The sequence below is a fragment of the Meleagris gallopavo genome, chromosome 4, assembly GCF_905368555.1.
Source record: "Meleagris gallopavo chromosome 4, MGAL_WU_HG_1.1, whole genome shotgun sequence".
Taxonomy (NCBI): Eukaryota; Metazoa; Chordata; class Aves; order Galliformes; family Phasianidae; genus Meleagris; species Meleagris gallopavo.
This window is the reverse complement of record NC_139407.1, coordinates 17755811-17772855: the sequence shown is the minus strand read 5'-3', so window position 1 is coordinate 17772855 and position 17045 is coordinate 17755811. Positions and strand designations below refer to the sequence as shown.

General features: G+C 43.1%; 2 protein-coding genes across 4 annotated transcripts; both read left to right on the top strand.

The window, feature by feature from the left end:
- Nucleotides 1-3047: 3047 nt before the first annotated feature.
- On the top strand, nt 3048-6458 carry RPL34 (ribosomal protein L34). Of its 2 annotated transcripts, none has more exons than XM_085222296.1 (5): nt 3048-3129; nt 3607-3680; nt 3775-3874; nt 4648-4751; nt 6332-6458. In XM_085222296.1, the coding sequence occupies exons 2-5, from the start codon at nt 3616-3618 to the stop codon at nt 6414-6416; spliced, it is 354 nt and encodes a 117-aa protein (XP_085078422.1). In that variant the 5' UTR covers nt 3048-3129; nt 3607-3615; the 3' UTR covers nt 6417-6458. The 2 variants fall into 2 exon arrangements, with proteins under 2 accessions (XP_085078422.1, XP_085078423.1); XM_085222297.1 differs by having other exon boundaries at nt 3120-3440.
- A 1727-nt stretch (nt 6459-8185) lies between these two features.
- OSTC (oligosaccharyltransferase complex non-catalytic subunit) lies at nt 8186-12282 on the top strand. Of its 2 annotated transcripts, XM_019614680.3 has the most exons (5): nt 8186-8423; nt 8588-8681; nt 10237-10434; nt 10563-10660; nt 11696-12282. In XM_019614680.3, exons 1-4 carry the CDS (start codon nt 8285-8287, stop codon nt 10621-10623), a joined length of 492 nt encoding a protein of 163 aa, XP_019470225.1. In that variant the 5' UTR covers nt 8186-8284; the 3' UTR covers nt 10624-10660; nt 11696-12282. The 2 variants fall into 2 exon arrangements, with proteins under 2 accessions (XP_019470225.1, XP_010708109.1); XM_010709807.4 differs by lacking the exon at nt 10563-10660 and having other exon boundaries at nt 8188-8423.
- Nucleotides 12283-17045: the final 4763 nt, after the last annotated feature.

Genomic DNA, 17045 nt, shown 5'->3' with positions numbered 1-17045 from the left:
TAACTTTGGCACGCCTAACAGGCTGTCAAAAATAATTTCCCAGAACGTAAATAATTCAGAAATTAAAAATTAATAAATAATAACAGAGAGCTACTGGGAGATAGACTGGGTCAATTAGTCAGCTCTGCATTCTGTTTCTTCGCAGCAGGGGGGCAGCCACATTCGTTACTGGAATCTTTCCTCCGATTCCTAGGTCTGATTTACGGCTCTTCATTACTGGATCCAGTCAGACACAATTACCTCCATCACTATCTCAGTTCCTAACTTCAAAGAAACACACATTTTCTTGTCTGCTTTTTTTCTCCTTGCAGCAGCCTCAGCTTGACGTCCCTGGAATTTCTTCCACGCGGACTAATTAATAAGACTTTGACTTATCATATTCACTTCTCTTCTTTGATGTCCTACCTTAGTCAATCATCCTATTTAATTAGAATTTCAATGATAACTTTACTTATCTCGTGGCTAGATGTAAATTAAAATAACGGGATTTTAATTCTCTTTCTTACGGGGTTATGACATTTCTGACAGAAAAAGTTTCAACCCAAATATGATGTTATGTACTTTCTATGCTTGGAGTGCATTCCACTAAATTGTTTTTCCTTTCGCTACAAAATAATTTTGCTTGTTTAACAAGCTTCACTGAAATGGAAATGAACTACAGTTTCTTGTAAAGTAATTTGCACAGGTCCATGTTGTGAAAGGTTACGCTGATATAAATGAATATCATAATTGTGACACATGCCATGTATTTAACAAGGAAAGATAATGTGATTTTTAAAGGGGTGGGGGGGGTGGGGGGGGAGGGAAGAAAGAGACTCCAGAGAGACAATGGACCACAGGACTTCCTCCTCTGTGCTCCGTTTCAGTCGGCTCCTAGTACATTTGCACGGCTTCTTGCTCTCTTTCCTCATTTAAAGATCTATTCCCGCTGTTTGTATTGGAGCAGCACACAAGGTTGGATTCAGATTTAAATGAGGCATTTCTGAAAGGCATGCCTACTGCTGTTCAAAGAAATGTATTGTGGCTGAGAATTAACAGGAGCAGTACATCCCTCTGCCAGCACTTTATTTCTCTCTTTTGGTACCCAGTACGTGCTTGCACACGGGCTTGCTTTCCTTCCCGTGCCTTTGAGAATTCGCCAGTCTATGACACTGACTGGACGTCGACAGGACAGAGGCAAATAAAGGTGACAACAATCACTCCTCTTTAAATTGAAGCTTATGATGCAGGAGAACCCCTGTGACTGCAGAGGCTGCTGAATCATAGGGATTGATAGGAAGAGGCTGGTGGAGCAGTGGAGTCCTAGTAGGGCTTGGGAGATCAGAAGGGAGGCATGAGGGTCACGAAAGTAAAGAATGAGGATTTTCAGAGGTCCAGACAGGCTCGTCAAACCTTACCCATGTTGGCACTTGTGCTTTTACTGAAATGGACTTATCCACGTGAGGATGTGAATGGTTATGTACACAGACAGGGATTTTCAGAGGAAAGAAAAGTAAGGAGAGAACTGTGTGAAAAAGAAAGCAAGGATGGTTAGTGTAGCAAGAAATGGTCTTAAACTATGAACAAAGCAATCTTTTTGGTACTTTAAATGGACATGGCTGGCCCATGCAAATGCTACGCATTGCTAATCTGCCATCAGAGATGGTTATCTTTCCAGTCATCTTTGTCAGAAAAGAGTTTTCTGGTTTCACTCTGACAATAAGCAAATACACCCTGGAAACCTCATGCTTTCTTAAGGAAAAAGGCTGCATCCGCAGGCCCTATGCTTCCACTTTCCTAGCAGGGAAAAAATGCTTTTTATAGCTGCCACTGGTCCATTTCCAAGATGGTGGGCTGTGCATTTGCTACTCCATCCTCTTCCTTGTATTCAAGGAAAGAAGAAAGTGCAAGAGGAGTCAACGAAAGGACGTGGAAAAACCCGCTTCCCGAAGAGGTGGTTTGGTCCTATGAAGAAGTAGAAGTAGTGGGGAATATGGGAGGGCCCTGAGCTCCTCCTTCAAATATTATCCCCACTCTAGATTGCACTAAACCAGTTGTCATAAAACTAACATTTGTACATGCTCTCACAACTGACTTTCCTGACAGCCCTTTTCCTCTTGAAAGAAATTGAGAACGATTGAAAAAGTAGGGCAGTGCATCACTGGCAGTGAGCTGCCGGCATTTAAGTGCCAGCTTCTAAATTCACATCAGTTGAGTTCAGAGCCAGTTGAGCGAGCTCCAAAAATACCAATACTGTTGTTCAATAATAAAGCGGCAACCTGTTGCACTTGCAGCATTTCAACTAAACTGTTCCATCATCATTTAATAGTGTAATAGTGTTTCAACAACTGGATTCTGTTACACTTTTATATGTAGGCACGATTATTTAACGTGATTTAATTGGCTTTCTTATTCCCCTCAGGGTTCAGGGCTTAGAAAGTTCATATTAAAGACTCTAATTGCTCTGAAATGTACTTGTTGTCTGAAATATGCTCCAATTTTAAGTATACCCTAAAATCTAGTTCATACATATTTTCTCTTCCTTTGTGAATTAGAGAAATTCTGGTGTCCATAATTTGCACTTAAAAAGAGTCAATAATTACTCCCCCAAAATAATCACAGATTGAAAAGAGGGAGGATGTGGCACGGTGAACTGCGAACTACGAATCCATCAATAAGGCAGTACACATCAAAGGGTTCTGAGTGTGTGCTGCTCTGCGAAAGCAAAGCTGAGGCAGCTAACGAAAGCGTCCAGCCCCGCAGGTTTTACGTGCAGCTCTCTGGCTATAGTGGCACAGCTGCGTGTACTTCAGGTGCGTGACCTTTGGGGCCACCGTGCTTCCAAAAGCCGTGTGTCCTCGCAGCACCTCAAAGAAAAAGAGGAAGAGGCAAGAAACGTAGCTCCCAGTGGGTACGGCATGCGCAGCAGCAGCGAGGCCCGTGCCCCGGGTCTCTTTGGGCCGTATCCAGCCCCTCCCACATTACCCGCCCCGTAATCCTACAACATGGCGGCGCCCTTGCAGCTCCGCCGTCGTACAGCATGGCGGCGCCCAGCCTGACGCGCCGCTATTCCTTCCGGGTTCCGGAGCGCCACTATTTCAATCTTGACGCGGGCGCTTCCGCTTCCTCTTTCGGATCCGGCGGCGCCAGGTATGGCGGCGAGCTGCTGCGGGCCGCCGGTGCCTAACGACGTCCATCCGCCGCCATCCGTTGCTCGGCGAGCTCTGAGGGCGGCTCCGAGGGCTCCGCGGGTGGCTGTGGCGAGGGGCTGGGGGCGGCGCCGGCCGCTCTCGGGCGAGCAGAGGGAGAGGGCTGCCCCAGGCCTCAGCGGCCTAGCGGCCCGGGTGCTGCTGTGGGGTCAGCTGCCGCCGTCGGGGCGGCGTCCTCATGTCGGGTGGCGGCGTGCCCTCATCTGTTGCCGGCGCCGCGGCGGCCTGGGCCAGGAGCGGGCACTGGGCTGGGTACGGAGCGGCACTGCTGCGGCAGTTGTCACTGGAGCGAGGGGAAGGGAGGGCCGTATTCGCTTTAGCGCACGGTGGTCCGGTGCAGATGATGGTGTGGTTTGCGAACTGCCATCTGGAGATCGAGCTCTTAAAACCATTGCTGCTTTGCTTTTGCCTAATTCAGGTGTGAAAAATGGTTCAGCGCCTGACCTACCGCCGTAGGTTGTCCTACAACACAGCTTCCAACAAGACCAGGCTGTAAGTAAGCCACAGGTGCTAGAAAGTTTTTGGTGAAGAAAGCTAAGTTGGATTACAGTTGGATTGTTGCATTGACTGTTTTGCTGCCGTTTAGGTCCCGAACACCTGGAAACAGGATTGTTTACCTCTACACCAAGAAAGTAGGGAAGGCACCGAAGTCAGCATGTGGGGTATGCCCAGGACGACTTCGTGGTGTAAGTCTTAGGGTTGCTGGCATAAGAGTTTGGCAGCTATTTCTTTCCTTTTTCTTTTTTTAATGTTAAAATCCTTTTCTTGTTTGAGGTCTGTTTCATCATGAATTCAAGAACAGCCTTTTGTTTTAAATTTTCCCATTTAAATTTACCATACTGTAAGGTGGAGCTGGTAAAAGAGAGTTTGGAAGCTTAAGGAGCAAGTGCTTTTTTAATGCTTATGATTCTCATTGCTATTATCTGAACTTGTGTGAGTTAACTTTTAACTGGCTGCAATTGTTTCAAGTTAGATCTAGATGAATCTGTAGCAGGGCTAGAACTTAGAATTTGATCTACTAGGTAGATTTTCAAAAAACACAAGCCTCATTTGACTTTTATTTTTAGGAAACAAGGACTGACTTTTGTATTTTAATGTGCTATTTTATTCCCAAATTTATTCCTCATTTGATGCTGTTGGTTTTAATGGCAGATCAGAACGGTTGAGTAACGTCTTAGTTTCAATCAGCTTCTACCCTTACAAAGATTGTTGTTTTTAATAAGCAATTTGAAAAAAAAAAAAAATGTATTTCAAAAGCTGTAGAATGGAAAAATCAGCTTTGGAATGCTGCAGACAGCATGGATACAACATGTGGCTTCACTTTTCCTGCCTGTTCAGCTTTAGATGCTGCTGCGGCTTTTTGAAGTCAAACTATCCAAGTCTGTTTCCATAATACAGCTGTTACTCAAAATTAGGCAGCGCTCTCTTACTATATTCTCCCAATTTTTGCTTCTTACAGGTGCGTGCTGTGCGTCCTAAAGTTCTAAAGAGGCTGTCAAAGACAAAGAAACATGTCAGCAGAGCTTATGGTGGTTCCATGTGTGCTAAGTGTGTCCGAGACAGGTGAGCGTACACCAAACTAACTATTCTTGAGGTCACTTAATGTGAGTTTTTAATCTTACTGCATCTTCGTAATGTAGGCCAGTCAAGGGAGCGTGTATAAACAGGAGGGGGAATGGCTTTTTACAAGGGTGCATAGTGATAGGACAAAGGGGAATGGTTTTAAACTGAGACGGGAGATTTAGGTTAGATACTAGGAGGAAGTTTTTCACACAGAGGGCAATGACACTGGAACAGGTTGCCCAAGGAGGTTATGGATGCCCCATCCCTGAAGGCATTTAAAGACAGGCTGGATGTGGCTCTGGGCAGCCTGGTCTGGTGGTTGCTGACCCTGCACACAGCAGGGGGGTTGAAACTAGATGATCACTGTGGTGCTTTTCAACCCAGGCCATTCTATGATTCTGTGATTTCTGTTCTTCCGTTGTCTTATGTTCTTCTGCTTTGTCTTATGCAAAGATGTTAGTGAAAGATCATGCTAATTGATTTTTTGGGACTCACTGATGTAATTGTCAGCATCTTACGCAACTTAATGTAGTTAAGCTTTAAAATGACTTTTGCTAGGCATTCCTTAATGAAGCTTTACTGTGTAACAGCCATATGTCTGTATACTTCCTTGATGAAGTTGAGGAATACTGTGTATTACAAACAGTATGTCATCCCTGTGAATAGTAATCAAAGCAAATCTCTGGAGCCAGCAGTGTAATGCCAGTTTTTCATCTGTAGTGCAAATGTTACCAGCCTCTTCTTTTCTCTTCTGTGAGTTCTAAGCTAAATCACATTAGGTGCTGCTGAAGACAGGTTGTTACAGCTGCAGATCTTTAGCGTAACTTTTCAGTGTTAAGTGCCAGTCTTTTGAGTGTTTCCCAAACACCGTGAAATTGATAGTTAGCTTTTAACAGATGAGTGCCTGTCTGTCTTCGCCTAAAAGTACACCTCCTTTCCTGCAACTGGCAGTTCTTTGTCCTTTGTCTGTTGAAGCCTTGCTGGTAGGCTGTTTCTTGCTTTTAACTCAAACTCATCAAATAGGCTGTTGATGTATGAGGACTACCACATAGATCTATCTACGTGGTGGACCTGTGTGCCTTCCAAAAATAATTGTGTTCAGGCATGACTTGACCTGCCAGTGTTTGTTTATGGATGAAGAAGCTCTAATCCTGGGTGAGCTGGGTTTTGCTGACTGGACTCATGTCAATTTTCCTGTAATTCTGAGGGAGGGAACTGACCAGCTGGTCTCTCCTGTTATTACTTTAAGAACTGTTAAATTAATTTACTGTTGAGAACTTCAGCTTTTTTTTTTTTCCTTTTAAGTTAGTGAAGCCATCAAGCCTTATCTGCCTACAAGGCACTGACCCTACATTTGCAAACAAACAAGGGCTTTTTCCCCTAGCCTCTACATTTGTATGCTGCCACTGCCCCTGCTCCTATCTTTTGGTGCTGGCAAGAAAGCTGACAGCTTCTTTTAAAGTAATACGGAGCTAACACCGCATTGAGCATTGGAGTCAGCAAAAATAATTGCAGCTTTCTTCTTTTGTGTTCTCCGTTGATTAGATGCATGTTCTGATGGTATTGTGCTTCCTTTCCAGAATCAAGAGAGCTTTCCTTATCGAGGAGCAGAAGATCGTTGTGAAAGTGTTGAAGGCACAAGCACAGAGCCAGAAGTCAAAGTAAAGCTGTTTGTATTTTCTGCCCAATAAATGAAAGTTCCGCTTTCCTGGTGTCTTGTCTTTCTGCATGCTGATGAAAGCTGGTAAGAGCTGCTCACAGCTTGGAAAAGGCAAAAATGGATTTTAATGCAACAGAAACAGTTAGGATACTGTGTACAGTCATGGGGGCGAAGCAGGCCTGCCTGATCAGGGCTCCCAGCTCTGTCTCGCAATCCCGAGGCAGACTGGAGTAACTGAACAACCCTTTTTTTCATGGCAGCAGCTGTACATGAAATGACTGGAAGACATCTAAAACAGAAAAGCAGACAGCTGCCTAAGACTAGAAGACAGTGCCAGATGAAGAGGAACAGAGCTAGAGAAGCCAGAGGTAGTTTTTTGTTTGTTTTTGTAGTATGTTCTGTAGCTTACTGCTACTTGAATCTGAGGGTAAAGGGGGATTTTCTGACTTGAAGTTAGTGCTGTGTCTGCTAGACCATCAGATGCAGCTACGTCTGGATTTGGAGTAAAGTTCCAGCTGTTTTGCTCAGGTCACTTGTCGGGTGCTTCCTGGATCTGCAGCTGCCGGCACCATCCAAGCAGAGCTCCAGGTGAGCAGACCTCTAATAGCTCCTAGAATTGGGTTTTAGAGTAGCAGCAGGAAAGGAGGTGAAATAATTGGAACGCAGACCTTGGTCCCAGACAGATGGCATTTATAGATGTCTCTACGATCACTTGGGTCCTTTCAGGCTGTGGTTCTGAGAAGCGTACAGAAGGGATTTTTTCCTGCTGTCTCTGTGCTGGCTCTGCAGTCTGTTCCTCGGCTAAGAGAGAAGTATAAGGAAAACAAGGTGACGAGAAGAGCTTGGGATGTCGGGATCAGCTGCCTGCAAGCCCACAACACTTGGTCAGCACTGCCTCTGAGTGATGGAGGTGGCCATGATCCTGCACACACACCAACACTGCATAGGACAGAACCTGCTGTGCCCCAGAGATTTAATTTCTTCAGTGCCCCAACTCATTACAATAATCTCAGAGCAGCTCGGTGTTGCAGCAAGTCACCTAGTTGTATGAGGCCTTCGTGTCTCATCAGGCTGTGCTGAAATTCCTTCTGAAGGCTGCAGCTCGTTAGAGGCCGCTTTAAGTGCTAACATTAAGCGTGCTGACGTTTTTAGGTGCTGTTACTATAGTTAGTTTACACAGTTAAAATTGTATTTGTTGTTGCTAGTAGAAACTTCGGTGCTATGGTTTAAGTAGGGCAGGCGTGGGGCTCTGGGAAAGATGCAATGCTGGAGGAAGAACGCGTGAGGAAGAATTTTAAAAGTGCCATAAACATCTATTTATTTAACAGTCAAAAACCTTTGCTAATGACCAGCCGGGATTCTTCCTAACGCTGGGGATGGACGGTTCCTCGCGTGGCGAGGGGCGGTGCTCCTCCAGCTCAGCTGAGGCTGTTCGGGCCGCTCTCCTCCTGTCCGCGGCCGCCGAGCCCTCGGCCCCGCTCACCCTGAGGGCGCTCCGTGCGCGGATCGCTGCCGCCCCCGCGCGGCCCGTCCTGCGGGCAGCGCTCCGCCTGCTCCGCCGCGCTCCCTCCCGGCTACCCGGCAGCGACACGTCAGGGCTGCTGGGCCCTGGCAGGTGGGTAAAGCGGGTCGTTACCCTCCGAGGAGCGGCCTCGGCTTCCGGATGTTTTTCGCAAATCAAAAGCGTCCGTAGAGAATACGTTACATTCCAGCGTCGGTTTGGGGTGACTTTGTTGGTTTTATCTTTTTTTTTTTTTTTCTCTTTTCCTCTCAGTGCTCGCCCCTGCCAGGACCCGGCTGGCTTTCCGTTTCCGCCTTCGTGTGAGCAAAGCGCCCGGCGGCGCGGGACCGGCGTTCGGACCGAGCCGCCGCCATGGAGACGCTGTTCCGGCTGCCCTTCGCCGTTCTCGAATGCCCCAACATCAAGCTGAAGCGGCCGGGATGGGTGCACATGCCCTCGGCCATGACGGTCTACGCGCTGGTGGTGGTGTCGTACTTCCTCATCACCGGAGGTACCGCCGCGCCGCGCGAGGGGAGGCCGCGGCGATGGAAGCCGTGTGGCCGAACGTCCTGCGGCGCCCGGCGGGCCATGGGATTCTCTCGGCCTTGCCTTGGTTCTCACCCTTCGCTTGAGACCCCAAGCTGACGCCGTGTGTGTGTGTTTGTTTCCTCGCAGGAATTATCTACGATGTGATCGTGGAGCCCCCCAGCGTGGGCTCGATGACGGATGAACACGGGCACCAGCGGCCGGTGGCTTTCTTGGCCTACAGGTGGGAGCAGCGCCCAGCACGTACACAAACATGCATGAAGGAGCTGTGCCAGCTTGTCCTGAGCTCCTCAAAAGGCTGGGCCCGTCCGAAATCTGGGCTGTGATTTGCAAATCTGAAATTAAAAAAGCCATTAAAATACAGCAAAAGCTAGAAAAATTAGATCTTTCAAAAGCTTGTATATTTTGATAACGGATATGTTTTGATCTGGTACTACTTTCATTTTTTCCTACCTGTTTGTTTTTTTACTGGGTACACATGCATGGCAATATAATCTTTGTGCAAAGTGATGGTCTGGCCTTTTAGCTTTTAATGTAATTGAGAATCTTGTCCCTGAGGGTGAGAATACATAACATAGATGCCCCGTCCCTGGAGGTGTTCAAGGCCAGGTTGGACGGGGCCCCGGCAGCCTGGTCTAGTATGAAATGTAGAGGTTGGTGGCCCTGCATGTGGTGGGGGGGGTTGGAGATTTGTGATCCTCGAGGTCCCTTCCAACCCTGGCCATTCTGTGATTCTGTGAACATACAAATACAAAATAGATGTTTGCACTTATTACTGACAATAAGCAAGAAATTGCTTAGTCAGGAATTGGTCTAAAAATACTAAATCTATACATGTTAATTTTTTTTCTCTACGAATGTGTGTGTGTGGGAACCACAGTTTGTATTTTTATTTACTTTTTAAAAATACCAAAACCATTCTGTAAGTCTGTGTCATGCATTGTGTATAACCTTTGATTTGAGCTGGATGTAGCGTATGATTCAGACTGGGCCAGATTGTTGCGGTGTGCACACGTTGGGCTCCTGCAGGGAACTGATTGCACTTTCGTACAGTTCAGTGGAAACAACATGAAAGAAGATGGAATTGATGATTTTTGGGATCTGTGACGTAAATGATCATTATCATTTCAGTATTAGTGTACGTACATAGCAGTTTCAGTTGTACCACATCTATGAAGTTGCTGGTATTGCTGATTAGAGTAATAGAAAAAGGCTTAGTTATTGTTGCATGTAGAAGATCCAGTTGCATGCCCAGCGTGCAAGTAGCAAAACACTCTGCAGGCAGGAGCTGTTTTTGCTGTGTGCTAGAACCTGCAGGTGTGCTTCACAAGCTGGCACAGTACTCAGAATGGGGTTTGTTCCAGGCTGAGAGTTAGGGCGCAGCTGCCTAGACATCATGGTGGAAATAAGACTCGGAGAGCTTGTTGGTCCCAGCTCTGTACCTTGAGTCATCTGTGAAAGCTGGTGCTACTTTTGGAGTAGATACTTCTGTAAGCTGATAAGCTTGCATGGTATCCAATAATATATGCTACTGTACATGAAACCATCATGTTCTTGCCTGGTTGCTTTGCAGGCTATTAGTGGAGGAGATAAATTACATTAAACAGTTTTAATGTAGTTGCGTAATGTAAATCTTCTGAATTTACTTAGTGAGGAAGTCATCCGGCAAAGTTAATAAGTTGAGTAGCTCCATTTTGAAATACAGATAGTTACTTTAACTCTTAACTTTTCTAACTTCTAACATCCTACCATCTCCCCTCTGTTTTCTTCTCCTGTAGAGTAAATGGACAGTATATTATGGAAGGGCTCGCATCTAGCTTCCTGTTCACAATGGGTGGCTTAGGATTCATAATTTTGGATCGATCCAATGCACCAAATATCCCCAAGCTGAATAGGTTTCTCCTGCTCTTCATTGGATTTGTCAGCGTGCTTTTGAGCTTCTTCATGGCCAGAGTTTTCATGAGGATGAAATTACCGTAAGTAGCTTATTATTCTCTCTGCTTTTCTCCTCTTTTGTGGTGCCAATGGTAAATGTAAGGGTAGCAGGAAACAAAACCAGGTGTTCTAAACATCTGGACCTTGGCTATAAATTGCTTTTCTTCAGTGCTTTTTTGGAGCAACCTATCTTGAACAAAGTGGAAAAGTTTTGGGCCCAGCTGCTTTAAGATCGTGCTGTGGTTCAAAAAGAGGTGACAGATCCTGGTAAGTCAGATGATACGATTGGTGAGTACGAGTTATAATTAATTTTCAGTTAGACTGAATATGACAGGTGGATCGTTTCTGTTGACAAGGTATGGGAAAGGTGGTAACTAAAAATACTGACTGCAGCAAAATGGATTTTCAGAAGTATCCAAGGCAGACTTAAAATAAAGGTGATGCGGGTTGTTTGTTTTTTTTTCTCTGCAGAACTGCACATAACATTGAAGCAGTATACATGACATTTTGATACATCGATATTCAAAGACTGAAAAATAGGAAAGATCTGGAGCTGTCAGGCTACGTAGTAGTAACCAAATGCAAGAATTCCAATTTTTGCTTTCTCGATTTCTAACTCTTTCTATTTTATTTAGAATAGCTGAAACCAGGAGTTTAGAGGTACCGGTAATTAATTTCTGGAGTAGCTCTGTGAGGTGTTGACTTCGTAATGCCAGTTATCGCTCCTTTCTTAAATATTTATTTACTCTTCATGTGTATTAAGAAAATGTGTTTCACAGTGCAGATGTGTTGGGTTCCTTGGTTGCTGGATAACAGCCTGCTGTACATTTTTCTTGTTTCATGATTATATGCGTTGTGACGGTTGTTTTTCTTAAAATCTTTAAAGAAATAAGGCTTCAGAGAAATTGAAGAGAAAAAGAGCTCAGAATTGTATTCAGTGTCAGGGGATGTCAAGACATACTCAATATTTTAATGTTGGCAGTTTGTGTAAAGGGTACAAAAAAAGCAGCTTTCCAAAGGTGTAACCTGGGCTTTGGAAATTCTAAGCAATTGCTGGAGTTGGATAGAGAGCAGTGAGCAGTCTGATCCATTTTCATGGTTCATAAAATGAATTGAGGAAGAAACGTGTAGTTAAGTGGGCTGCTGTATACCTTGCGCAGGATGTCCTGTATTAAATAGCCTTGATATTAAGAGTGTTTTGGCATGCTGAGGTTTTTGTTTTAATATTGTAAGTTCCTTGCTTTTTAAGGAAGCCCTGCCTTTGATTGCTAACTTTTTTCCTAACTTAATTTTGTTCTGTAGGGGCTACTTGATGGGTTAGTGCCCGAGGTGCGTTTACTCCTCTTCCTGAAGCGTTTAAGAAGTAGCAGCAAGAAACAAATTCCATAGTCACTACCAACAGGAAACAGACCTGAACATGAGAAGCGTCTGAAGAGAGTGCTCTCTGCAACCAGCCTTAAGCTACCAATGGCTGATTTGTCATTTTAAAACAGCAATTACTTAGTTGTGTTGTTCTTGTTTTTTGATTTCCAATGAAACAGAGAACCTGTCTTTAGCTCTGCCTTGAAATGAGTATTGCCCATTGGTTTTACAGTTTTTTGTTGCAAGGTCTGTCCCCTCTTCCCTGCGTGGCAGAATCGTGTGAATTAGACAAGAAACACCTGAAACGTTTTTTTTTCCAAGTTAAAATCTGAAAATAAATAACTTTGGATGCTTTACAGTCCAAATGCAATGCGTCTGAAATGATTTCAAAGGCACCTTTTGCCTTATTATTAGTGGCTTCGTATGAGCGATTCCAGACGTTCACTGGGAGAGGCAAACTGTATGAATGTGCTTTTGTTTGTAAAAAAGTGTACGAAAGAAGCCAAATAAAACTTATTTTCTATGAAGTTATTTGAATTTGATCTATTTTCTGAAACTTTCTCTAGCATGCGTCACATATTCTGCATCCAGGCTTGATAAGCTCTGTTGTACCATGAATGCATAATTTCTGCTTTACTTTTCATGGTTGGGTAGTTTGTTTTTTTTAATCAATATCAAGGGCAAGAGACCTCATACTTTCTGTGCGCTTGTCCCGTATCTAAATGATATTATTCACTAATCAAATTAATTTACTTTTTTAGCTGCTGCTTTTCTGTTTGAGAGTTGAGGCTCCAGCTTGTTTTGTCTTCATTTAAAAGACTGAATGTTACCACCGTGCTTCATTAAAATGTGTTTGAGGGTAGGAAGGATCCCGCAAAACTGACAGAAATGTTTTTTCTGCGAGCCACGTGAGTTTGAGGCACTATTTTTATATGTATAGTAAATGTCACTGAGATGTTTTTATTCTCTTAGTTGTACGTGTATCTGTGCATGTACTTAACCTAATTTCAGAGCTGGTTGTTAATTATTTAACCTCGGCAAATTCCCTCATTCTTACACACAGTATGTTTCCATTCCCTCATTCTTGCATGCAATATGACTTCTGTGTTTGTTCATCTTAAGATTCAGGGTAGCTGAAGCTGCTCGGTGAGGTTAAGAACTCTGAAGTTCTGTTCCTTTCAAAGTAATTATCTTGTGGTTTCAGATTTTGGTGTGACACATGCTTTCTTTCAAGGGAAGAGATTTGATGTTATGTAAGTCAATAGCAGTACATAATACATCTGGAGGAAGTCAAACAAGACAGACATATCACTGACTACAGTTGTTCTGATCTCCCTCTCGCTTGGTACTTTTCCCATTGCTGTTCAACTTCAGCCTCTGGATTTGCTGCCAAATCTAAATGAGCACACTCTTGAACAGTGATTTTAATTACGTAGTTGAATGTCTATGCATAGTCTGTGAAATGCATTTGGTTATAATTGAACCCTAAGTGATCTAACACGAAACCAATTGGATTTGTAAGTGCATAGTTTTGGAAAAATAAGACTAAGGCAATGTCTCCAACAAACAAGGTTAAATAATCTTTGTTTCTTTGATCACAGGCTTTGAACCTGGATCTGCTCAGATCCTATGCTCCAGCACAGGTTAGAGAGAGAATCAGAAAACAGAATGCAGAGCAGAAGTAAGATAGACCACCCAGGATCCAGGTGCATTTTAGATAGCAGCATTTCACTATCTGTAGCTGAAGATTGTTTTTTGGGGGATATGGGCTGGGTCACATGGTCACACATGGAAAAATTTCTGCAGGACACTTTCACATCAAGGAAGGCGTTGCTGTACATTGTGGGAGTCGTATTATCAGAGAAAGAAAACCTGGTATTTTGTGTGAATGTCTGCTGTTCTTTACATGTAACAGGTGGCCTGTAGGGTTTTCGTGTAGTTTTAAAAAAAAAAAAGACAAAAAGAAAACTTATCCGCGTTTGGTGCTCTCAACTAGCATGAATGGAACTTGATTGTGGTGTGAGAAATTAAAGTTGAAACACTGTGATAAAGCACGGCATACAGGAACACATCTTTCCTTGATTAAAAACAACTGTTTGGCCTCTTTCCAAGTAACAGAAGAGTCAGACTGAAGTCTAGAGGTCTTAATTTTCTGACTTGCTGGAGAAAATACTGAATCTGTGGCTTGTCTAGGCTTCAGTATAATCTTGGAGCAATGATGCCTCACCTGGTATAGCTGTGGTATTTATAACCTTTGTAGCTTTTGTAAGTTAGCATACACATAAGTGAATTCTTAATAAAATTTACTGATTTAAACAAAAAAGAAATTGATTTAGGTTAAAAAAAAAAAAAAAAAGCCAGATGTTCTGGTTATGTTCTAGTTTCCTTTTTTTTTCCCCAGTACACAATTTCTGGATTTGTGCAAATTATGGAACAGTAGCATGTTTGGAAGGTCTGTACCACTGAAACAATTTCTGGCAGGCGTATGGAATCTGTGAGGTCATGGCCTGAACCAGTGATCGAGCACCTGTGAAGGGGTGTAGCCAACCCTGGGAGCACAGGTGGAAGCAATTCATTTGTGTGACCCCCCACATCCACAGTTCCCTAACCTCGTTTGAGGGCTGGCAGCCGCAAGGCAAACATCTCTACTGGGAGATCACCTCCTTTGGAGTGCTGGGTGAGCTCTGATCCTCAGAAGGGAGTAAGTAATTCCTTCCTGTTAACTGATTGTGATTGCTACCTTTCTTGGGCGATCTGGAACTGGTTTTAAGTATTTATATCTGCTGCCTCCTGCCCTTAGAGCAGGAGTGTGATGTTTCAACCATATTGAAGGGATGCTGATAAATACCTTTGCTAGTAAAGATAATTACAGCATTTTGATAAGTCTGAATATGAACTTGAAAAAAATGTATAACCGTTAATTAAAACGTATAATACTTCTTACAAGTAAGCTAATTTTTTGGTATGAAGTAGTCCACACTGATGTCTGAAATAAAATGGAGATGTTTCTTAGATTAAGTGGAATATTTTGAGTTTACAGCATTTTGATTCTGAATCTGTTGTGCTTAATGGAATCTTGTGTAGGAGTCTGAAACTGCCTCAGCTTCTTTTGATGCTGGACGCTTGTTCTAGTTACCTACTTTATATGCATAAATATATTTTCTTAAGGTATTAATTAAGAAGCATTAGGTACTAGTAACTGCAGCACAGCAATTTACAACTGCTTCAATTTACAACAGAGAGAGTAAATTTGGTTATGGGGAAGATGGCAGATCTCGATTTTCTGATGTGCTTGGAAATGCTGTATACTAAAGAAACTTCTTTTTCCTTGCAACATTGCAATGGCTGTGAAATAAATGATATTACATTTGTGCGAAAATGATGATTGTGTTTTGCCTTCGATGCTGGCTTTCTTCAAAGAGTTGCAGTGTTAGCTCTGACTTACCATTAGAATTTCTAGTTCCTGCTTTTCAATTTTGTGGTAGCTTTGGAATATTTTTCTTCCAGAGCATGGTTAAAGAGGTTTGAAACAATTGCAGAAAATGAATGAATTGAAATGATTGGAAGAACGTCAGAAGAACACAATCTTGTAACAATTTACAGCGACCCTGAGGCATTTCAGCTGTGCTAATTACTGGAGAACTGAAATTAGGCTTTCAGAGGCAGGAAAATATGCAATTAATGCATATTAAAGGGTGGTGTTGGTGGGAAGTAACTGACGGAAGTAGGAGAGTCTCTAGGTGAACTGATTTCTCTGGTGAGAACTAATAATGCTGGTGTCCTTTTTGTTTGGTGTGGATCAGCTAAGAACTGAACTAAGACCACAAGCTTTTCTTACTTGTTAGAACAGCAGCTATGGCGCTATAACAGGAGGCAGGCAGGCCCAGATTTGCACCAAGTTTTAACTGGCGGTATGGAAGTGAGAAGCTGCATTCTGCTACCTTGAGTCTATTAAGTGACTTGCTAAACTGCTGTTTAATGATATCAATTCAATTACTAATGTCTTTTGGGTACAAGGTGAAGTTTCACTTACATCAAATAACTACCATATAGATTCTATAAATGTCAAAGCTGTTAGGCTGTTTTACCTGTGGAATGCAAGAAATAGTGTTTAGCTGTAAGTAAGTAAATCAGATCAATGTGGTATCTTCTGCTGACTTATGAATGCAAAAGACTGGCATTAGGACTTTCTTTTTTTTTGTATCAGTTTTCACTGCAAAGTTCAGTGCTGAGGTGGGAACTCTGATACCTTTATTGGCGGTGATAACTGTGTGTGCAAACAGGGATATTCTAGGGTAAAACTTCAAGGGTAAATGCTTGAAGTGTTCTTCAGTAAACAGACTGAAACAATTTTGGAACTTCTAACTTTCTGACAGCCCTTGGATGTTAGATAATATATTCTCCATATTCAACCTTCTAGTACCTCATCTGTCTTGAAATGCAGATTGGAGGGTGTGAGGGATGTGGAATAATAAACCCAGAAACAACTTCAGTCTAAAATAAAGCTTTAGGAGGTGAGGATTGTATGTTGAACAACTGGAAGGCAGTGGTAAGAAGATAATTAGCCAACTCAATTTTTTTGAGAATAAGCCATGGATGAGAGGTATGGGCCTTTTAGGCAGAAGAAAAGCAGATGTTTTTTCAGCTGTAGCTTCTGAAGCTGTCTTGCATGTTACGGAAATCTGGTCTCTCTGAAACAACTGTAAGCTGGATGCAGAAGTACTTCTAAAACCATTTTTAGAGATAGTTTAATGATTAGCTCATATCCTTTTATCAGAGCGGGTGTTTTTTGAGGACTGCCCCTTGGCTAGATTTATCCAACACCCAGTGTCCTGGATGGAATGGGCAGTACTTATTACATTAGCATACATCATAAAATTGAAGAGACTGCTGAAGGTCAGAATAAAGATGTAGCATAGTGATCTTGACAAGTCAAATAGTGCCCTAAAATGAATAACCTGGCTTATTCACTCTTGTTCCAAGTGCAAAATAGGTTAGATTGCAGTTGGACTTGATGGTCTTCAAGGTCTTTTCCAACCTGAGCAATTCTATGATTCTATGAAATAGTAAAGATAAATAAACAACATGTGGTGTTCCTTTGAGTAAGTCATCCTGTACCATAAGAGCATTTGCTTTTTGTTCAGCCATACGTTATCATACTGAGACGCATGCGAAAGTTTTGATTACAAAGTATACGAGGCATAAAATTAAGTGTGAAGGGGAAAGGAGCAGTTTGTCCTGTGTGTCAGTAGTAGGTAGAGCGCGAACAGCAGCAAGAAGGAATTGGGTT